At 39.6% G+C, this 23806-nt stretch overlaps 1 protein-coding gene across 1 annotated transcript; it reads right to left on the reverse strand.

The window, feature by feature from the left end:
- Positions 1-8200: 8200 nt before the first annotated feature.
- On the reverse strand, positions 8201-15830 carry lsm3 (LSM3 homolog, U6 small nuclear RNA and mRNA degradation associated). The gene is made up of 4 exons (XM_071534256.1): positions 15786-15830; positions 14229-14339; positions 10553-10648; positions 8201-9245 (listed from the first exon to the last, which is right to left on the reverse strand). The coding sequence occupies exons 1-4, from the start codon at positions 15804-15806 to the stop codon at positions 9165-9167; spliced, it is 309 nt and encodes a 102-aa protein (XP_071390357.1). The 5' UTR covers positions 15807-15830; the 3' UTR covers positions 8201-9164.
- Between the last annotated feature and the right edge of the window lie 7976 nt (positions 15831-23806).

The raw sequence follows: 23806 nt of genomic DNA on the forward strand, positions 1-23806 counted from the left end.
TCTCATCTTCAACCACCTGTGAAATGTTAATCTGAATCATGAAAAAATGCTTCAACCCTCACAATGAATGGAAGAATGAGCTTTTCCCCTTGTTAGCTAATTTCCCATGTCATAATGGGTTATACACCTATTTAACAATAAATTAAATAAACAAAGTTGTATTTTGCTGTATTTTTATATCCAATTACTTCCTGGAGGTAAGTGTATTTTTAGTGGTACTTGATGCCGCAGCACTAGGCAACATAAGAATTCCAACGGCGAGCGGGACAAAGTGACACGGACAGATGTAAATAACTACAGAGTGAGGATGCCGAGCGGCGCGGCCTCCTTACATCACAGCTTCATGACTGGAGCTCAGAAATACCTTCGACCAAGTGTACATACCTGTCAAGTATGAAGTCATGGAGTATCAGTTGACCAGTTGGGAGACATAACAGCTGATTTGAAATGGGTGGGTGTCACCAGAGCTGGGTGTCACTTCAACACAAAATAATAATAATAATGATAATAATACATTTATAAAGCGCTTTACATGGTACTCAAAGACACTTTAATAAATTCTGGAATGCACTGAACATCACAAATTGGTGATATCTAACAGTGTAAGAGGATCAGAGGATGGATTTTTCCTATTAAGAATATTTAAAACACATCATGTCTTATGTCTGCAGTGCATTCTGGTCTCTCTCCTGCTCCTGTGGTGGAGAAACTGGTCTCTCTCCTCTTCTACGATGGATCTCTCCCTGTATGATTGTTGAACGTCTCTCGGTGCAAAATGGCGGCTCTAGAAAGAAGCCCTCGCTCTTTGATTCTGAGGGACTGACACCAAAACCTGACGTTTACCGCTGATGTTTGACATCCTGAAACGTTTTCTCATATCAAACTCCACTGGAGCTGCTGGAAATATCTGGAGGTGACGTCACCTCATTTACAATTGGCCAGTTATCCATGGGAAAAAGATAAATACACCAAACAAATGAATATGGACCCAGAAATGCAAAATACATAAAAAAAAAGCTGTTTAGGGTGGATTTTTCCTTTAACTCTCTTGCTAGGTGTGGTTTACCACATTAAGACAATCCAGATAGTACTTCAAAAGTTGTCAGATGTAATGTACAAGCATGTAGAGGCAAACTGCTGAGTAAAAATAGCCGCAGTACTGTACAGTCTGTTCATTTCATCATTAAAGTGCATTAAGATCCTGTCACTGTGATGTTACAGTACAGCAGTAAAACCATAGAAGAAGCTCCTCACTGTGATAAAGGCAGTGACAGTAATGCAGTTAGACAGGCGATACAGTCGAGTGCAAAACGCTCACACTCACAGCACTTCCTCCAGGTTTTATTACAGCTTTCATGCAAATGCCCGTGTGCTGCTGCAGCTCTCAGAGTAAGCCTGTGCCGATATGAAAATTTCATAGTACGATTATATTATCTTATGAGACTGTCCTCCCCCAAAAAACGAGCCCATAGGTCGTTTGTACAAGCAGCTTATTACTATAGTTACATTTTAAAGTTAAGCGACCTGACACTATTTAAACATTCATCTCTTAAGGACTATGAGTGGACATCTACCAGTGGTACTGTTGACATCTGACAAATTCACATAACATGTCATGTTAATACTGTTATTTTAATTTACTTTCTTTTATTATTTATTTTATTATTATTTACTTGTTTTTACTTATCTCTTATCATTAGTCAATTATTACTTATTCTATTTTGTTATTCTATTTTTTTTTTTTTTTTCTCTTCTGTCTGGTATTGTTCAAGGATTGTACTGTTATTGGGTTTTCTATGATATAGTTTTGTATTACTGAAAATTTAAAATTCAATAAACTGTAAGTCATAAAAAAAAGTTAAACGACCTCTAGCGGTCGTGTAAATAACGACAATGAGCTGTGTTGGTCTGCGTCCATGTCATGTGACTGTCAAGTTTCTCTCTCAACATTGAAACAGCACGGTGGAAAGTCAGAGTGTTGTGGTCGGGGATGGAGGATGGGTGTATATGTTTGCCTTTGATGTTGGCAACCGGGGTTCGATTCCCAGCGTTTCCAAAGGACTTACAACCGTGAGTCAAATTTTAATTTTTTTTTATTTAACCATGAGCAAACCATTTTCCTAACCTTAGCCAAGTTGTTTTAGTTGCCTAACCATAACCATAACCCAGGTTGTTTTATTTGCCTACCAAAGTGGTTTCAATTGCCTAAATTTAACCATTAACCAACCTTTGGGACGCAATTCAATTTGTGGCGGAGGAACGTTTTCAAATTCATCGAGGTCGTGTTCTTTTCACGTATTTTTGTGAGATCACGTTGGAAACGCTCCTGTGGATCGCATTAGAGGGTTGGAACAAAGGACCTATGTGGTCGTATGGGTTGGAGGACTTGTTGTATCTTATGGTTCCATGTCAGATCTGTTATCCCCCTACGAGCGCAGTGTGAGATCCTCAGGTCAAAACCTCCTGGCTGTTCCGAAGTCCAGACCATAGACTGTAGAGGAAGATGGGGTAGTGAGTGTTCTTCACCCACAGATTTCTAAAGGGCCGTTTTGAAGCCCAAAGTTTGGGTTTACGATCGCCGCCATGTTGACATTTTTTGGAGCCGGAGCCGCCAGAGCGAAGCCGAGGGTCGACACAGAGCCACAGCTCCGCCTGCTATTGGCCCCTAATCAGCGACCTGTCAATCACTAAGAAAACAACCCTGTTTAGTAACCGTTATGTCCTGTTAATCAGTGGTTCTCAACGCGGGGTCCGGGGACCACCAGGGGTCCTTGAGGGGGTTCCAGGGGGTCCCCAGCAAACTGATGAATTGTTAAACTTCAGCATTATTTCATTTACAAGAAGTTAACACAATTAGAGAATGTAGAAGAATGACTGTTCTGATCATAGTTTCTATGTTATCTCTCTACCTGCAATACAGATAGTCATGGAGTTCTGGACAAAATCAGATCTGACAATAAAAAATATTCTCAGATTTGGGTCCGAGAGACAAAATCTCATCATGTCTGTGGGTCTGTGGCTCTAATGTGGACTAAATATGGGTCCTTGACATGAAAAAGGTTGAGAATCACTGCTGTTAATGATGCAATTATTTTGAAAATCGCCATAAGAACACACATTAGAAGAAGTGAAATTAGCTACTGAAGCCATAACCTCTAGTTGAAAAACTTTATTGACTTTATATTTTTATCAGAAGTTGGGTTGTGGTCCCATTGACTTGCACAGAGTTGGGCGGTTTGGAGTCTGTTTGGAGCCTCTAGCGGATGTTAGAGGAACTGCAGCTTTCAGCCACTTCCTTATTGGCTTTAAGATTCACCTGTGGTTTTGTCTGCTTGGTCCAGACTAAGGACAAAGTGGGACCAGACCTGGGACCCAGACTTTGGAACGCCCGGCCCATGGAGCTCAGGCTAGCTCGGTATCATCCTCCAAATCCCTTCTCAAAACTCACTTCTAAGCAAGGCTGTTTTTTACCTGTTTTTTTTACACTACTCTGTTTTATAACATGCATTGTTGTATGTGCCTGTTAATATTCTGTTTTTTATTCTATTCTATTTTTTAACTGTCCATTGTTTTTTACTGGTTGTGAAGCACTTTGTAAACTTGTTTTAAGAAAGGTGCTATATAAATAGTAGATATAATACCGGTTATTGTCCCATCCCTACTTTAGAGTAGCAAAAGTAAAAATAAAAAAACAGTAGAAAGTATTAAAGATGTCTAATTCATCTCTGTTTACCACAGGAGAGAAAGTCTGCCATGCTGCTCTCAGTTCAACTCAAACTTTATTGTCCCATAAGGGAAATGTGCAGACAGGAGTCGGAGTAGAAACACACAATAAAAACACATCATAAAAAAAAAAAAAACAATAAAACCACAGAATTTAACTGTACAAACACATAATATAAAAAGCCCAGTAAAACACATAACAAAACATAAACAATACAGACAAACATCAGCTGATAAGAGCCGACAAGGAGGCAGAAGTCGAGGTTCAACAGAAGGTCGCTCACTGCTGCTAAACACTAAATCCTCACATAGCAATAAGATGCTTCATCATACATGTAAATAAAGCACAGAGTCTAGTTTCAGTGATTATAAATGAGCTGCTGCTTCTTTCTCTTGAGTTTAGGCGTTTTAAAGGCCGGTGTCAAAGTCCAGCAGCAGAGTTTACAGCACAGAGACTTTAGTGTTTTTTGTTCTTTGCTTCAGTTATGGGTGAGCCACGCGTCAATCAGGCTGTAGGTTTATTTTAAATATGTTATTTGGACATAAATCCACTCTATTTGCCCAAATGAAAATCTAGTGTTGGGTATGGACACAGGTTGGAAATCTTCTCCACCCATGAAATCTGTGGTGAAGCCTGACATCTAATGGTGAAAACTAGGACACTGAACAGGCCATCTGCTATTGGCTGGTCTTTGGTGCCAGGTGATGTCACCTTCTACAGAGCAAAACAGGTGGTGACATCACCTGGCACCGAAGACTTGTCGGGCTTCACCACAGATTTGGGTTTGGGGTTTAGTTTTTCTTTAAGAGTGAAATCCAAACTGTCTCCTAAACTCCAACATTAGATCTTCTTCTCTCTCGTCTCTTTGGTTTCCCTCGGTATAAAGCATCACAGACCGGCTGCTTGGTGAACATGAGCGTGCTGTGTGTTGTTTAGTGACATCACCTTACAGGATTTCTGGGTAATGAACAGTTATGCTGCATTCAAGTGGTGTCGGATTTACGGTCTGAACGAGTTTCCAACCAGGAAGTGCCACATGAACACTTTGTTATGTCGGATGATGCACAGAGTCGTATGTGAACGTAAGAAATTTCATACATTACAGCCGAAAATGAACCACAAGTACAAATTTAAAAGATGTGGATATTCCTTGATAACTATAGTGCCGAGGCATTCAGTTTCCTGTGGTGTTTACATTCATAATCCCCTGAAATAGCCGAAGATTGATCGCTAGCTCGATTGCTAACGTTAGCCCAGCAGGCTGGCAGTGTGTGTAAACAGTTAAGCAGCGTAAACAGCAGACACTGGCCTCCATCTTTTCTCCAATTTTCCGACCATAAAGAACAGGAACTACTCGTTTGGCCGAGCTGTGACGTATTCCCAAGAAAAGTATGACCTGACATCACCTGAATGCAGGGTTACTCCTCGCTGCCATGTGGGGCCGCCAACATAACTAGTGCCCAGTGCAGCTTTTGGACGCCAAAATTTGCCATAACATAAGTCATTTGGTGCGGCCGAAGTGACTCGCGGCACCTAAACAGTTTAGCCCGGGTGGGCCGAGTGAGAATCAAACCCTCTCCCCGGTGGTGCCGGTGCCTCCAGGATCTCACCACAACACGCTGACAGCCGACTCGTCTTCACATCATCATCATCATCATCATCATCACGTACGGTGGGAATCTCTCTGCAGAGGGAGTTTTCCATCCAGACTGGTGATGTAACGACTATCTGAGCAACTCTCCTGCTTCAGGCTGAGTAAGACTGAGGCTGTTGGGAGGAATGTGAAAGCTGCTCCGGGACGTTTACACCCCAGTTTCATAACCAGCTGGGGACTGACTCATAATAATGAATAATAAGCATAATAATGTATGTGGCTGTGTGTAATATGTTTCTGCTATTGTATCACTGTATTGTTTCTCGATAATATGTGGAGTGTCTGCTGTTGTCCATGTATGTATTGTGCTGCAGAGTTTAATACAACACATTTCTATAATCTTTGGCTTTTATTCCTGTTGCCTTTTCTGTTATTTGTTCCATCTGTTTTATCCTTATGGCTGGGACTTTCTTAATGTTTTGTTGCTGTTTTCTTGGTTGCGAAGCACTTTGTAACTTTGTTTTGAAACTAGTTATTATCAGATGTGTGACCAAGTCAACTTTGCTCGAGTCCCAAGTCAGTCTCAAGTCAAGGCCAAGTCAAGTCCATGTCATTAATGTCAAGTCCCAAGTCTAAATGTAGAACAGCAGGTCAAGTCAGAACAAATCAAGAGTCCAGTATCAGTTTAATATCTTAAAGAAAACTAAATATCTAGGACGTTTCAATGCAATATGGTTTTAATAGGATAAAAACTTGGTAAGAGCATCATGAGTTTGATTTCTATAATCAGTTTCAACTTCAATAAATTCAATCATTCCATACAAATTCAGAAAACAGAATCTCATCACTTTCAATCTGAGTCATTTACACAAACACAAGATCTCAAGTCAAGACTTTAGAAACCTTTTCAAGTCATCAGAGTACAAGTCAGAGTCAAGTCCCCAGTCACCAGAACCCAAGTCAAGTCGAGTCTCAAGTCTTCTCTCCATGCACCAAGTCAAGTCAAGCTATTCAAATTGTGACTGGAGTCCAAGTCCCTACCTCTGGTCATTAATATTAGGTACTATGATGAAGAACAGTCTGCACACTTTGTAAAGGGAAATTAAATGCGCTTGTGGCTGGAAGGTTGCCGGTTCGAATTCCACATCAGCTGGGAGAACCTGGGTGGAGAAAGCGAATAAGAAAAATATTCTCAGCTACCACTGAGGTGCCTTTGAGCAAGGCACCGATCCTCCAACTGCTCCAGTGAAACTACTGAATAACAGAACACATGCTGAGGAAACCTTCCCTACATGAATAAAGCCTTTTACATTTATTCCCCTTTTCATGGTTTTAGACTATTATGTCGGGTTCGGTCAACATGTAAAGTAATTTTGAATGCTTTGAGATCAGTTGAGCACAATTTAGGAAGGCCTGTAAGTACGAAAACTATTACTTACATCAGGATAACACATCAGGATTTTGCAAGTATTTCTAATTTTAACCCCTGTTGATGTGACTTAAAACTTAATACTTATTCTCTATATTCTATGGTGTAATCCAAATAGTCTAGCTGGTCCAATATCCAATATCATGTAACATTCTTCTACTTTATGTAGTTTTATTTCCTTCCTTATTTCATCCTTGTTTTATAGTATCTTATAAGACATTATATATATGCGATATGAGCTGTTCTTTTCAAATTAGCTAATTAGATAATGCACTTTAAATAAATTAGGGAGAGAGAGAGAGACAGTGAGAGAGAGAGAGAAAGAGAGAAAGAGAGACAGAGAGCGAAAGAGACAGAGAGGGAGAGCGAGAGAGACAGAGAGAGCGAGAGACAGAGAGAGAGACAGAGAGAGAGATTATTTTACATCTTCAAGGGACTTATGTGTCTCATCCAAAAGAAGAGTTTACTTCGCAAAGTTAACATCCAACGAAAATGTCACTCTTACAAATAAATGCAAAATCAAGGCAAATTACAGTAGTTTTTAGATTTAACAAAATTATAGTGCTTTTGTAGACTGTATCCTGCAGATTTCATGAATATTGAATGATGCTGCTCAGGTGAAGATTTATATTGAGTTTTGAAGCAGAACCCTTCATGTTCACAGCCATAATAGTTGGACAACAGCACCATCTGCTGGCAGACATCACAAGCCTCTACACAGTGTTTTTCTAGGCCGACACTGTCATCTAGTAGAAGCTGGTGAAACTACAACAAAATCACAAATTCACATTGCTTATGAAATACATTTTTAGGCTTATTTTAAAATGGCATCTGTGCTAAATGACAGTTTACAGAGATGGCATGTGATATACACTACCAGTCAAAAGTTTGGACACACCGTATTTTTCTTTATTTTTACTATTTTCCACATTTTAGAATAACAGTAAAGACATCAAAACTATGAAATAACACAAATGGAATTATGCAGTGATGCTGTGAAAACCATCTTCTATTTTAGATTCTTTAAAGCAGCCGCCCTTTGCCTTGATGGAAAGGCAAAAGGCTTTGGAAAGAAATTCATACATAGGATCAACTTCACTATTTATATTTGTCTAAGAAACACATTTCAAGCATTTAAGCAGAAGCCTTTAGATCAAAATGGCTTTAAGAGAATGAGAAACACAGTTCAGTCAGGTGGGTCCAGACTGTGGACTGGTAGTGTACATGGTGTGTGATTTAATCTGCTGTTTCGTGAACACACCAATGAATTTTGAGCTTGTATTCATAAATCAGTATAACCAGTTTATAGCCAGTCCCCTTTAATTCATTACACTGCATCCTACCTGGATTAGTACCGCGGATAATCCTTGAACAAGAGAGTAAAGACTAGATTATTACAGTGTGAAATAAAACAAAATCACGCCAACTTCACATAAGACTCAAGACATTACTGTGCTTTTACAAATTGCCATTTTTTTTATTAAAGTCCATCAAAACCAAATGAACACCAAGGTAATGTGTCATTACACATCTGACCACGATTTAGTCCCACATCTCACACTTTAAAAAACTAAAAAAAACATAAACTCATCCAACAGAAACTGATGAAACAACTTCTCAAATATTCTGTAACTGCAAGACTTTCCCACCGAACCGAGAGTTTGTCACAAATAATTAAAAAAAAAATCCAGATTAACATAATCACCTCCACCCAGTTATATGTCTAATATTTCACCCTCTGATTCTGCTCAAACCAAATCAAAACAGCAGTAAACAGCAGCTGCTTTTATTTTATATTTTGAGTGAGTGAGGTGTCTTTTGACTTTTGAGGCTAATGAACCACATGGCAAAATAAATCAAGTTCATCTCAAGCAGTTCGGCTGTTTGAAACCATATTCAGATATTTGTAACATGGTCTGGTAGTGAAATACATTGAGGGGCGACTAAATTCCCCAGTGATGATTTAAAAAAATAAAACTTTTGAGCAGACAACAAAACTAAACTCCATGAGAAATGCAACTAAAACGACGGGCTGAGATGACCCACGATCCCAAATCAACCTAAAAACTATTTGTCGGAATACAAAAAGAGTGACAACAAAACATCGGGCTTCTCCATCCGAATCAAAAGTCCTCTTTAACATTTCTTCTTTTCTTTCATTCCTTCTTCTTTCTCTCCCTCAAAAACAGCCCACATCCTAAAAAAAATCTGAGAACCTGGGAAGTTTCTGAGGAAGAGGAAGAGGAAGAGGATGTCGTCATCACCAGTCCGACCTGGAGGGATGAAGATGTGGACTCTCGCTGCGTTTCAACCCCCCAGTTTAGCCTGTGATGACGGCACTGTCCTCTCCTGCAGGGTCAGACTCTTCCCGGCTGTCGTGACCGTCTCCTCACACCAGGAGGCAGGGGGGGGCGGGGCTAACCCACCCTGAGGGGCGGGGCTACAAGGACGACGCCGTCTCCTCTGACGAACAGCATGGGGATATTCCTCTTGGTCGACTGGGAAGAGAGAAAGAAAAGAAAAATACACATTTTGAATTTCATTGACAGAAAACCGCTGCTACCAGATGAGGATTCAAGAAGTTAACTTTACAAGAAATTAGAAAAAGTTTTGAATGGGTTTCATGCAACTCACTCTACATATAAAAAGAACTGTGCCAACCTTCAGTTCAAATACAAACAGGATTACCAAAATTAGGGATGGGTCATGATTTTCGAATTTTCGAATAGTCTTTAAATTATAAAAAATCGAATAGTTTATGCGTAGGCCTGGGCGATATGGTTGAAATCAATATCATGATAATCATAAGGATTTTTCTCGATATCAATATATATCACGATATGGTTCATGTATGCAAAATCACGTTAAATAATCAAAGTAATGTTCATCTCATTGAACTGAATGGTGATGTTAGGTGTAATGTCAAACAAAACAGAAATTTTCAAATAATATTCCTACCATACCTCATTTTATGAGAGTTTTAAAGTAAAATTTGCTTGTCATCATCAATTTAGACAGCAGAAATGTGTCACGATATTAAAATATCTTCATATCATCACGATGTGATTCCACTGAAAGACGATAAACGATAATATTGAATTATTGCCCAGTCCTATTTATGCGACTATCGTCTTGTCTTAAAAAGTATATTTTCATAGCTTGCTAGTAGTAAATAGCTAGAGAATGGTCGAATAGTTCCCAGTGAATATCGAATAGTATTTTTGCTTGAAATGCCCCCATCCCTAACCAAAATTAGAGTGTAAAGTTCCAGTGTTGCAGCGATGCATCAAAAGGGTTCGTAGTCTTTAATTCAAAATTGTCATACTCTTTCAAGAAATGAATGTCTTGATTTGAAGATTTTGGTGTTTAATATGTTTTACGCAGATCGTTGTCTTGCCTGTACTGACTCTGCCATATCACTCTATGGATGGAGATTATACTTCACAGCAATAAATATAAGAATGTGTGAGATGACCAGGGTCTAAAACCACAGAGTGTGTGGTTGTGTGGTTGTGTATCAGGACAGCATAGATCATACTGAACACCAACATCCTCAAATCAAGACAGTCTGGTCTGGAAAGAGTATGAAGTTTTGAAATTAAGACTAGGAATCATTTTGATGTATTGCTACAGGACTGAAGCCCAACAATATTTTTCCATACTGCCTTATCAACGCCTGGAAATTGGCAAAGTTTCCCATATATTTCCAGGCTTTTGAGTCCTGTATCGGAAAGAAAGTCATGAAAGCAGTTGTTGTTGAGGAGTAAGATGTGAGGCTGTAACAGGGGAGCAGTCCATGTCGTACCTTGTAGAGTTCTTCGTACGTCTCCTCGTCGATCTCCACCGTCGTCACCGTCTCCTCCACATCACCCAGGATCATGTTCAGGTGCTGGTCGTACGCCTGGGAAAACACACACACACACACACACACACACACACACACACACATCAGACACAACAACGATTTTCTATCATATAGGGCCAGAAGTCGGCAGGTTTTCATTCCACACTACAGCAGCTGATTTCTCTCATTAACACACCTTCAGCCAGAGAGGAGGAAATAATTCATAGTCTGCAGCTGTTGTGATTGGTTGGAAATGAAAACCTGCAGACTCTTGGGTCACAGTGACAGATGGTTGACAGCAACCGTCCTAGAATCTGTGCTGGTTTATAAGAGACAAACTAACAGCTCCTTATAAACAACCACAACCAGGCAGTTAAGTCCTGTGACTAGTTAACTGTCCAAAATTAACTTTTTTTTTTGGCTCACTTGCTGATGGCTGGTAAACTTAAAAAATACAAAATTCTAACTGCTAAGATTAATTTTAACCTGCTAAAAATAATCATTAATATATCGAAGGCTTGGAGCCAGAAGGGCTTAACTGTAATTTTGGGGCAAAAATTTGATCTAAATACAATAATAAGTAAAAGCTCTTAATATCTCTGTATTTGTGTGATGACAGTATCATTACCAAAAGATACGTACAACAGTTGATCAAAGTCAGGTTAACTTTTTTGTTTTGGCTCTCCTGTAAAGTTTGATGAAATTAGGGCTGCAACTAATGATTATTTTCATTGTCGATTAATCTGTCGATTATTTTCTCGATTAATCGATTAGTTGTTTGGTCTATAAAATGTCAGAAAATGGTGAAAAATGGTGATCAGTGTTTCCCAAAGCCCAAGATGACGTCCTCAAATGTCTTGTTTTGTCCACGACCCAAAGATATTCAGTTTACTGTCATAGAGGAGTAAAGAAACCAGAAAATACTCACATTTAAGAAGCTGGAATCAGAGAATTTTGACTTATTTTTCTTAAAAAATTACTCAAACCGATTATTCGATTATCAAAATAGTTGGCGATTCATTTAATAGGTGACAACTAAGCGATTAATCGTTGCAGCTCTAGATGAAACCTACTTCTGCCCCTCTGGCTCTAAGCCTGCAATATAAATAACGTTTTCACACAGGAAAGTCTGTTTTCAGTGGTATTTCAGGTGATGTGTGTTCACTTGAAAACTCACTGAAGTTTGTGATTCTTCTTTGAGTGCGAGCGTTTTGAGAAACTTTAGCAGCATGTGGTGCTTGGTGGGTGTCAGTGACAGACTCTGCCAGTCAGCTCGTCTACCAGCCACTCTGGCAGCAAACCAGTCATTATCTATTCAAAAACTCCAGCCGACCGGCGAGTTGTTCCCTAACAACACGTTCCTACAAGTCTCAGAGAGTCATGATAATGTGCTGGTTGTTAGCCTGAGACAAACAAAAACTCCTGATGAATAGGGATGAATCATGATTTTTGAATAGTCATTAAATTATTAAAAAATCAAAATGGTTTATGCGACTATTGTCTTGTCTTAAAAAGTATATTTTCATAGCTTGCTAGTAGTAAATAGCCCCAAACCGGTCCTTCTCTCGTTTTAACGTTAAAATGAAGAATGGTCGCATAGTTCCCAGTGAATATCGAATAGTATTTTTGCTTGAAAGGCCCCCATCCCTACTGATGAACCACATCAGCATCATCTGCTAGGATCAAGCTCAGGTGCTAAATGAAGGCCTGCGATAAACACACAGCTCATAAAACAACATCACTAACACATCTCTCCATGGCTCACGTTTACCTGCTGATTATCAGTCTGGGACAAATGATGTCATGACACACACACACACACACACACACACACACACACATCATCAGAGTGTGAAATTAACACCCAAATTCGTCTTTGTCAGATAAATCAATGAGAGCCACTGGTCACACTGGACAGAAACTATTTGAGACCATAACATCTGAATGTTTCCGTTATAACACTATCATTTTGGTCTTTGCCTGTTCTCAAACTTTGTCCCTGCTGGCCACTGTACTCTCTCTCTGACTGTGAGCCAATCAAATAAAAGCAAAACAATGGCTCTGTATCAAACATCCTGGTGCGGACTGAACAACCTAGAGCTCAACGCTGTGAAGACAGTGGAGATGGTTGTGGACTACAGGAAGAACCCAGCCCCACTCACCCCCATCACCCTGAGAGACTCCCCAGTCGACACTGTGGAGTCCTTCCGCTTCCTGGGCTCCATCATCACCCAGGACCTCAAGTGGGAGCTGAACATCAGCTCCCTCACCAAAAAAGCACAACAGAGGATGTACTTTCTGCGGCAGCTGAGGAAGTTCAACCTGCCGAAGACGATGATGGTGCACTTCTACACCTCCATCATTGAGTCCATCCTCACCTCCTCCATCACCATCTGGTACGCTGCTGCCACTGCCAAGGACAAGGGCAGACTGCAGCGTATCATTCGCTCTGCTGAGAAGGTGATTGGCTGCAATCTGCCTTCCCTCCAGGACCTGTACGCCTCCAGGACCCTGAGGCGAGCAAGAAAGATTGTGGCCGACCCCTCTCACCCTGGACACAAACTATTTGAAACACTCCCCTCTGGTAGGAGGCTGCGGTCCATCAGGACCAAAACCTCACGCCACAAGAACAGTTTCTTCCCGTCTGCAGCTGGCCTCATCAACAAGGCCCGGGACCCCCACTGACACAGTCCCTTATCACCCCCCCCCATACCTTTGCACATTCTTGGAAAAATTTTTGCACATACCTGTACAAACTGTACATTTCATTCACTTGAAAAAAACAAAACAAAACAGTTATACTGTTATATTGCACATATATATTTGTACATATTTTTATTTCTTATTTCTTATTATATTTTTTATTATATTTTTAATTGTATTATTATTATTTTTATTTTATTTTATTTTATTATTTTTATGATTATTGTATGCACCTCCATGCCAAAGCAAATTCCTTGTACTGTGAAAACTTACTTGGCAATAAACTTTATTCTGATTCTGATTCTGATTCTGATTCTGAACAGACACCTGATTGGCTGCCTGTTACGCTGCTCTACAAGAAGATGTAGCCTCTAAACTTCACCAGACTGACACATTTCTATGAAAAATGTACATTATTTTGGACAGTAAACTAGAGCTGCAACAATTAATCGATTAGTTGTCAACTATTAAATTAATCGCCAACTATTTTGATAATCGATTAATCGGTTTGAGTAATTTTATAAGAAAAATAAGTCAAAATTCTCTGATTCCAGCTTCTTAAATTTGAATATTTTCTGGTTTCTTTCCTCCTCTATGACAGTAAACTGAATATCTTTGGGTTGTGGACAAAACAAGACATTTGAGGACGTCATCTTGGGCTTTGGGAAACACTGATCCACATTTTTCACCATTTTCTGACATTTTATAGACCAAACAACTAATCGATTAATCGAGAAAATAATCAACAGATTAATCGACAATGAAAATAATCGTTAGTTGCAGCCCTACAGTAAACATTACTGTCTGGATTTGTTTTTTTTGTTTACCAGCCCCTGGAAGGTGACTCAGAAAGTTGATTTCAAACATGATGTAAGAGTTATGCCGTGTTTCAGGGCGACTCTGCAGTGTTCAGACAGTCTGAGCTCAGTCTTACATGCAGCCGGCCGCGCAGCTCCCTGTCGTTCCTCATCTTAACGTAGATCCTCTCGTCTAGACTGAGTCTGATCAGATCCAGGGGCTCCTCCACCGTGTTGGTGGTCTGTTGCTGCAATACACACACACGGGAAATTAAAATTTCTGGTTCAAACAGGATGTTGGGGAGCGAAAGGTCAAAACAGTAGAGGGGTTGGACTGGAAAAATAAGGCAGTGAAGCCCACTGCACACTGTGTGTAGCTGGTGAAGCAATCCACTGTGAAATGCTTTATGCATAATCTTGAGCTTTCACAAATTCTAGATTCATAAAAAAACTGTTATTAAAAAAATGAAACTCCAGCAACAGGGACAACAAGCATGGTGTCTCTGGAAATGGAAACTCTCACTATGAAAGTCGTAAAGCTGCAGGTTTTACATGATGGGAGGGGCGGGTTGTTGAAAGATCTGATGATAATATTGGTTGGAATTTCTATGTACGCCTATTTTACACCATGAGGTAACCACTAAAAATATGCCATTTTCCAAAAATAATGCAATAAAAACTTTAGCCAACAAGGTGAAAAAGTCATTTCCATGTAATTGTGACTTTAGATCCATACAACAACCATCATGTTGAGCAGAAATCACTGTGCTGCTGTGATACACAACAGGAATGAAACCTTTCCTCTGGGGCCAGTTGCATAAAGCTAGTTTAAGACCTAGACTGGTCTTAGATTCTCAGGGTGGACTAGTCTAATTAAGACTATCTGTTACTTAAATATGACAACTGACTTATTTTGAGGTAGGAAAAGTTAGCCACCTCCCCCCCTGGCTAATCTTGAATTAAGAGTGGGAAGTTTAAATACTGAAGCTGTTTCTTAAAAGATGGCAAATATTTGTTTTTGGAAAGAGCCTTAAGCAGGGAGCGAGTGTTTAGTGACAGAAACAAGCCAGTAGAGATCTACAACAACCAAGAAGTAGTAGGAATAGGTAAATATAACTGTCTTTAGCAAGTTTGACTTAAGGTAACATTTAAGTGTAAGACCAGGTCTATCTTTATGCAACTGGCCCCTGGTCTCAGTGAAATAAATGAAGATACAGGAATAAAATATCTCTATAAAGAAATAAATCTAAAATATCAGACGAGACAGGTACAACGAACTGAGTACTGGATGAAACATTAAACCATGTTCACGAGGATATCTTTCACTCGCGCTTTATAACTATTATCTTTAGTAATAAGTGTGAAATGAGCTGGTAGCAGGTGGCTTGTTTGGTTCAGTAAGCTGTGAGCTGTGAGCTGCTCCCTGGCTGGCGGCTAGTCAACAAAACAACGCAAAGAATGAAACAGGTCTGCAGCGTTAACGTGGCAGGCTAAAGTAAAGCTAACTGAGCTAACTGAGCTAGCTTGTTTAGCGGGCCCGCCGTGCTGTTAGAGGACTACAGCGACCAAAACAGTGCGGTATGCGCTTTAAAACATAAACACAAACAAGAAATATTCATCATCTTTCTTTTCAAAACAGTTCCGTGCACGCAACGTGTGAGAATAGAGCCGCAATCCGACGCCGACACACCAACCTGCTCAACTTCATCCGCCATTTTTTCGTGTCTCTGACCCGGAAGACGGGTTGCCAGGTCCGCGGATAACACGCGATTTTGTAGGATGAGTCCGACAGACAGCAGCTGTGCATGTAACTGCACTGCTTTCCTTTTTTGTTTTTTAGTTCTTTCTTTTATATCAGCGTTTATTTAGGGCTAGACTGAAGACAGGACGCGTTTGGTTCAGGTTATGGTGCTCATAAACAGACAAACCTGTTTTATTCATGCAGCCTAGTGAGAGTCATCATAACTCACAAGGTGTTACTTAGTGAAACAAAAAGAAGAAACAAATCACTTCAGTCATAAAAAAGGAAGCATGGATCATTGAATTGCTAACTTGTGTGTAGGCCTACTAAAACATTCACTTATATTACAGCCTAGTTCCAGTCCTCAGTTCTGAATCGCTGCAATTGAGAGAGGAGCATCTGAACTGGACTCCAAACAAGATGTTTTAGAGCTGCAGGTAATCTTTGGTCCATGAATCAACTACAATGTTGGTGAAAACCTTCCTTCATACTCAAACTAGGGCTGAACAATTAATCAAAATTTTATCGAAATCGCAATATGGCCTACTGCAATTTTCAAATCGCAGGAGGCGCAATATTTGTTAAAGGTGAAATGTGTGTCAAAATACCATTTTAAATGAAATATTGTGGTGCTGCAGAGATGTCCTGGCCTACACATCATATTCTACAGACTTAAGAAAACATCTTTGTTTGGTACAGATCCCCGCAAATATCACACCATAATCATTTTAATGTTTTTCAATGAAAATGAGAATATTGATGTAAAAATTCTCATTCCCTCTAATATCGCAAATCCTATGCAATTGCAATATCAGTCAAAATAATCGCAATTAGATATTTTTTCAAACTCGTTCAGCCCTAACTCAAACTCAGTAAATCCTACACACTGACATTTCTTTTTAAACAAAATAACTTTTCCTTAAACAATTTTAAAGTTCTAAAAAATTGTTGACAAGAAAAACTTGATGATATGAATCGCAGTTTAAATCGCAGCTGCAGTATTCTGTCAAATAATCGCAATCAGATTCATGTTTCAGCCCTACTTCAGGAATTAACTGAAAACGTAAAAGTCTTTAAGGCGGGAAAAATGAAAACCTGGCAACCCTCCGCCGTCGGTTCAGTACCACTACTCTCCTCTCCCTCTCCTTCCAGACCTTTCCATCCTCCACACCGCGCGGCACGGGACGGGAAACACGTAGCACACCGGGGCTTTTTTGGTAAGTTTCACTTTTCCAACCGGTCCTTTTTGTTTAATAACGTCACGCACGTTTTCATCCGCAACATCTGCCGCGTATCCTATTGTCTGAAAACACTGTCTAACTCTCTACTGATGCCGTTTACCGACCGACCGACTGACCGCGGGACAGCTGTCATGTCCGGAGAGTCAGATTACATTTAACGGGCCGCCGAGACGGTCGAGTTACGCGGTCAGAGCGATTTATTAGGGTTAAAATAACTGTTGGCAATATGATAGTTAGTGATGTAATGGTAAATAAACAAAAAAGGAGCTAAACTGCACCTCCAGTCGGTTATTATCATAAGGTAAACAACCAACAATATTTTAAAAAAGAAGCTTAACTGCGACCTCCAGTCGGTTATTAGCATAAGGTAAACAACCAGCAATATTTTAAAAAATCAATTATAGGCTGTTTTCAGAAACAAAACAACATTCATTTATGTTTCCCGCCCACTCAAAATACCCTATTTTAGTATATCTTACATCCAGTGGTGGAAAGTAATTAAGTACATTTACTCAAGTACTGTACTTAAGTACAATTTTGAGGTACTTGTACTTTCCTTCAGTATTTCCATTTTATGCTACTTTGTACTTATACTTCACTACATTTTAGAGGGAAATATTGTACTTTTTACTCCATTACATTTATTTAACAGCTATAGTTAGCCTACTAGTTACTTTTCAGATCAATATTTTGTATTTAAAACATTTGATCATCTTTATAAAATAACTATAAAATAGCATTGTTATAGATTAGACTACCCAAAAGTATAGCTACATTGTTAAGATTAGCTTCACGTTGACAACTTTAAAATGCTGCTCACATGTACATGTATGTCAATAAATCAGTATTAATATTCCAATAATTTATGAAAAATATAACTCTCTAAATGGGGACAGTTTGCATGATGAGTATGTTTACTTTGATACTCTAAGTACATTTTGCTGCCAATACTTATGTACTTTTACTTAAGTAAGATTTTGAATGCAGGACTTTTACTTGTAATGGAGTATCTTTACATTGTTGTATTGCTACGTTTACTGAAGTAAAAGATCTCAGTACTTCTTCCACCACCGCTTACATCAGTTTGATACGATTTATAATCTAGGCTACTATGAATTTATGTCAAAAATATGTCAATCGTACAATGTGGGTGAACTCTATTCTGCAAATAGAAATGCGTGAAAACTAGTTTTAAGTGGCTTTATGGCTGTATGGTGCTGCTCAATTGTTCCTTGCATAAGTAGAAGTAAATTACTAACTGCGCTTAGTGTGTGCCACGTGTCTGTGTGTGTGTGTGTGTGTGTGTGTGTGTGTGTGTGTGTGTGTTTATCCATGTGAACTCCCCCAGTCTGTTGCTTAATTTAGATTTTTTTCCCCCCCTGTATTTTAGCTTCTTGGACAGGCAACTCCCATCCAGTTTCAACAGTGTTTTTCCTTTTCTGTTTTTTTTTTTCTCTGCTGTTTCCGCTGACTGTGTTCCTGATTATTTTGACAGTGTGTGTGTGTGTGTGTGTGTGTGTATGTGCGCCTCCTCTCCCAGTCCAGCCCAGTGCTCCATACTGGGTCTGTCTGCAGGCGGAGGAGGCAGAGCAGAGCAGTGGAGAAACCCATTCCACCTCCAGCTCCCGCAGCCGGCTGGGCGGTGGAAGAGAACCCTGCTACACAATGACACCACACTACTGTGTGTGTGTGTGTGTGTGTGTGTGTGAGAGAGAGAGAGAGAGAGAGAGAGAGAGAGAGAGAGAGAGTAAGAGATAGATTCATGCTAGCTCTCCATTGGAAGAAACCTGTGTATTGAGTCTTAAAACTGCTAAAAGTGTCTGTGTGTGTGTGTGTGTGTGTGTGTGTGTGTGTGTGAGAGAGAGAGAGAGAGAGAGAGAGAAAGATAAAGAAATAGAGTAAGAGATAGATTCATGCTAGCTCTCCATTGGAAGAAACCTGTGTATTGTGTCTTTAAACTGCTAAAAGTGTCTGTCTGTGTGTGTGTGTGTGTGTGTGTGTGTGTGTGTGTGTGTGTGTGAGAGAGAGAGAGAGAGAGAGAGAGAAAGAGAGTAAGAGATAGAGTCATGCTAGCTCTCCATTGGAAGAAACCTGTGTATTGAGTCTTTAAACTGCTAAAAGTGTCTGTCTGTGTGTGTGTGTGTGTGTGTGTGAGAGAGAGAGAGAGAGAGAGAGAAAGAGAGTAAGAGATAGATTCATGCTAGCTCTCCATTGGAAGAAACCTGTGTACTGAGTCTTTAAACTGCTAAAAGTGTCTGTGTCTGTCTCTGTGTGTGTGTGTGTGTGTGTGTGTGTGTGCGTCATTCATCATTAATTATTAACTAATCACAATTGCAATACGAGGGGAAAGGTGCTTCAGACGGCCTGGAAATGGCAGTATGTGTCTGTATGTGTTGCAGTTCATATTGTCACAATGTTCAGTCCAAAACTTAATTATCATCATAATAATTCAAATAATAATGTGAAGTCAGATATGGCCCAGATCTATATATACCCAGATCTTTGTCCTCCTGTCCCGGTCCCTCTGCCCACCCACCCCCCACCCCCACACCCCCACACCTTTATCAGTTCATTTCAGTCTTTTATATCTTATATCTTCTCTTTTTATATCTTTTCTCTTTCTTCTTCTTCTTCTTCTTCTGTCTTTTCTCCTCCTCTCATCTCTTCCTGCAGATCCAGAGTGTTGCAGGTCGGCCACATGGTGGCGCCCAGGAGCCGGAGGCTGGAGGTCGACCTCCATCTAGACCAGTGATTCTCAACCTTTTTCATATCAAGGACCCTAATTTAGTCCACATTAGAGCCACAGATCTGATGAGATTTTGTCTCTCAGACCCAAATCTGAGAATATTTTTATTGTTAGATATGATTTTGTCCTCTAACTGTTCTCTAACTGTGTTAACTTCTTGTAGATTAAATAATGGTGAAGTTTAACAATTCATCGATTTGCTGTGGACCCCCTGGAACCCCCTCAAGGACCCCTGGCGGTCCCCGGTCCCCACGTTGAGAACCACTGGTCTATAGATCACCAGTCAGCAGTGACCGACTGCCAGGAAATCATTTTGATTCTGCCAAGAGGTTTATTACTGCAGGAGCTGTGTGAAAAATTAAACCCTATAAACATTAACAACACAGAGGTTCTCCAGACAGGGAAGGACGGGGAGTTCGAGTCACATGACAGTTTTAACTTGAGATTTGACCTGACTTGACTTGAGTTCTGGTGACTCGGGACTCGACTCTGACTTGTACTCTGATGACTTGAAAAGGTTTCTAAAGTCTTGACTTGAGATCTTGTGTTTGTGTAAATGACTCAGATTGAAAGTGATGAGATTTGTTCCAGCAGACGACTGAATTTAAATTCTGTTTTCTGAATTTGTATGGAATGATTGAATTTATTGAAGTTGAAACTGATTATAGAAATCAAACTCATGATGCTCTTACCAAGTTTTTATCCTATTAAAACCATATTGCATTGAAAAGTCCTAGATATTTAGTTTTCTTTAAGATATTAAATTGATACTGGACTCTTGATTTGTTCTGACTTGACTTGCTGTTCTACATTTAGACTTGAGACTTGACATTAATGACATGGACCTGACTTGGACTTGACTTGGTAATCTACATTTAGACTTGAGACTTGACTTGAGACTTGTGCCTCAAGACTTGAGACTGACTTGGGTTTCGAGCGAAGTTGACTTGGTCTCAGCTCTGGATTGACCACCTGAATGCTGAAGTGAACTGTATTTTCTATAAGGAAGCTCATATTTTCAGTCTTTCCCATGTGACTTGAATGCAGCGTTAGTTCCTCCTTTTCTCTGGCTGAGATTCTGAAGCGTTTTGAAATGATGTCTGTTTGATTCAATTTGTGTGTTTCAAATTTGTCTTGCCCAATATGATTTTTTTTAAAAATGGGTATTCCACTGAAAATGACTTTTAGGTTGCAAAATGAGACAGTTGACCAACATTTCTGAGTAATGTTCTGGTGTCAGTGGAGTTGGAGAGAATGAGACGTTTCAGCAAAGTCTGGTGTAGCAGAATTATATCTCAGGTCTTCCAGTGGAATTCTCCTTTAAAAATGGCTTATTTTTGATGGTTTTTGATGATTCAGTGTATGCTGCAAAATATTAAAGTTAAGTTTTATGAATTTGTCATTTTGTCCCTTGAACTCATTTGGCTGTTGAGTATTTACCTTGTTCCGCTGTTCCTCCGGTTGTACCTTTACATAAGTGTGTGTGTGTGTGTGTGTGTGTGTGTGTGTGTGTGTGTGTGTGTGTGTCACCTATTACACCTCATTGCTCAAAGACGCATTCCAACCTGGCAGATAATTCCCATGATGCTCAGTTATCTGTGCTTTATTGAACTCTTGTGGTAACTAGGGAGCTAATTAGCAATCTTTGTTTTTTTTCTCCTGTTATATGAACTGTGCACGCACACTGCTTTGAAGAAAACTGTCAGTACACATGTAGTGGTAAATTTATAAAAGGTAATAATACTGTTTTATGACCATCTTTGGTGCAAAGCGCTCAGCTGTGTCCTGCAGCTCTGTGTCTCGTGTGTCATGTACAGTCTGTAATATTAAATACCTGTATACAGTATACATTAGGCATATATAGTCTGTGTAATGTTAAATATGTGTAGACTACACATACTGTACTTTAGGCATGTAGGTGACACTCCTATCCAGAGAGCAGGTAGAGATCCAGTGTCTTCTTTAAAGATGCAATAAATAAGATTTTTACTGTTATAGCAGAAACAGCCCATAATATCCCTGCAGGGCTGACCGGGTTGTTGATGAACACCAGAGACCCAATGATTACTTGGCCAGCTGCTGTCATTTCTGGCTTTCAATACTCTCTTTCCAACCCGAACTCTGTTTTGGAACAGAAACTCCCCGCTCTTCTCGAGACTCTCTTACGACCTTCTTGCATTTTCAGCCGATCTTTTCTGGAGGACGGCGGTCCAGGCGAGAGACCGGCGTGTCAACACACACTCTCAGAAAACAAGAGTGTATCCAAAAGGGTACAAGTACTTGTCTCTGGGACTGTACCCTATTCATAGTATTCTGTTTCTCCCTATGTGCGTGACGCAACCCGATTTCAAAATCGGTTAGGATTTTGAAACTCCTGTAATCTGAGCCCAGCATAAAGGAACAATTATGTGTTAAGTTATGTGTGAAGTGACAAAAATGTACATAGATGCTTTGGTACAAAAATGTACAGATATGTTCCTTTTCACCTAAAGGACCACTAGTGGACCTTTGAAGGCAGATTTGTGACAAATGTACCTTTGGGTTCAGAAATGGATCAATACTGAACCTTTATTTCTGACAGTGCATGTCAGCTGCAAAGGCTAAAAATCCTCGTTCTCAAGCAAAAAAATAAAAAAGCAAACTCCACAGCAGTTTTATTGTTCTAGTATGGAGATATGTTTCCTCTTCTCTGGACATCTCTGTTGGATCTCTGCTCTCATTAGCTAACTTACTTGTCTCTATTGTGAAAATGAGGCTTTGAGCTTTGATTGTATCAGTTACACCATGCAGGCTGCACATATACAGGTGATGCAGCTGACCCATAAAGCTGATCCTAACTCTCTGTCTGAGCCTTTCTGCCCTTGAGCAAGGCACTTCACCCCCCCAGTTGCCCAACAGCTGCTGTCAAACTGCCCCTGAGTGACGTCCTGAACTGCTGTACTGGGCGGCTGCCAGCTGACTGGAGAACAGCAATAAAGATAAGATAAAATGAGATAATCCTTTATTAATCCCACAACAGGGAAATTTACAGTGTTACAGCAGCAAAGGGGATAGTGCAAAAGCAAGTTAAAAAAAGGCATCAGTAAAAAGCAAGATATAATAAATAAATAAATAAATAATAAAACTTGTATGATAATAAACTGGGTCATTGCAGCAGAAAACGAATATGAAACAGATCAGAACAGAACAAAATGGAACATACTGAGGACAGTGAATTTATTTAACTGATTTTTATTCAACTGTTGGTTCAATGTAGCCCAAAAATCAAATTAAAGCATCAGCATTTACTTTAACTTGTTAGAAGTTGTTTCCATTTCACAACCAAAGTAGTGAAAAGTGTCAAGGTTCTTGCATACAACCAGTTTAACTTAAGCTTGATCTATCAAAGAAACAATGAGGAGAAAAAATGAGGAGATCGTGTTAACATGAACACCTTATAACTAACCGTTATTAAGCATTAACTAACACTTATTAAGCATTAACTAACCCTTAGCTTAGTGACCCTTAACACAGATGTTTCAGGTTACAAGGCTTCTTCAGTGTCTCTGCTGCTGCTGCTCATTGCGTTAAATGTTTTAAGGCTTTTTCAACAATAAAAGTACTGAGAATATAAAGAGGTAATCTCACTATCAGCCACTGCAGGTCAGTGTTGGACTGAAGTGAAGCTCGGCTCCTCTGACGCTGTCAGTCCAGCAGAGATCCAACACACTGCAGAGGAGTTTCTCTTTTAACTTGAAATTAAGAAATAACAACTTTTTAGTTAAGAATATCATGTTGGTGATCTGGCAACCCTTTTTTCCTCATATGTGTATATGATAACTCACCTGTAAAAATTGATTTGTTTTATCTCTGTTCTCATGTATATCCGTTTTTTCTTTATTTTTCTTTATTATTTTTTTTTAATGTTTTCTCTATATCTGCATTGAAAATTCTTGTTCCTTTTTTCGACTGTATGTCTAACTCTGAAAACCCCAATAAAAAGAGTAA

The sequence above is a fragment of the Centroberyx affinis genome, unplaced genomic scaffold (assembly GCF_046629955.1).
Source record: "Centroberyx affinis isolate AG114_WGS23_722 - 3 ecotype Tasmania unplaced genomic scaffold, CSIRO-AGI_Caff_v1 ptg002508l_1, whole genome shotgun sequence".
Taxonomy (NCBI): Eukaryota; Metazoa; Chordata; class Actinopteri; order Beryciformes; family Berycidae; genus Centroberyx; species Centroberyx affinis.

What these genes read in the sequence shown, in the direction of transcription:
- lsm3 (XM_071534256.1), bottom strand. Translation starts at nt 15,806, where the DNA reads ATGGCGGATGAAGTTGAGCAG. An exon ending in TGGCGGATGAAGTTGAGCAG is followed by an intron (nt 14,340 to 15,785) that starts GTTGGTGTGTCG and finishes TGTGTATTGCAG; the next exon opens with CAACAGACCACCAACACGGT. An exon ending in AGCTGCGCGGCCGGCTGCAT is followed by an intron (nt 10,649 to 14,228) that starts GTAAGACTGAGC and finishes GTGTTTTCCCAG; the next exon opens with GCGTACGACCAGCACCTGAA.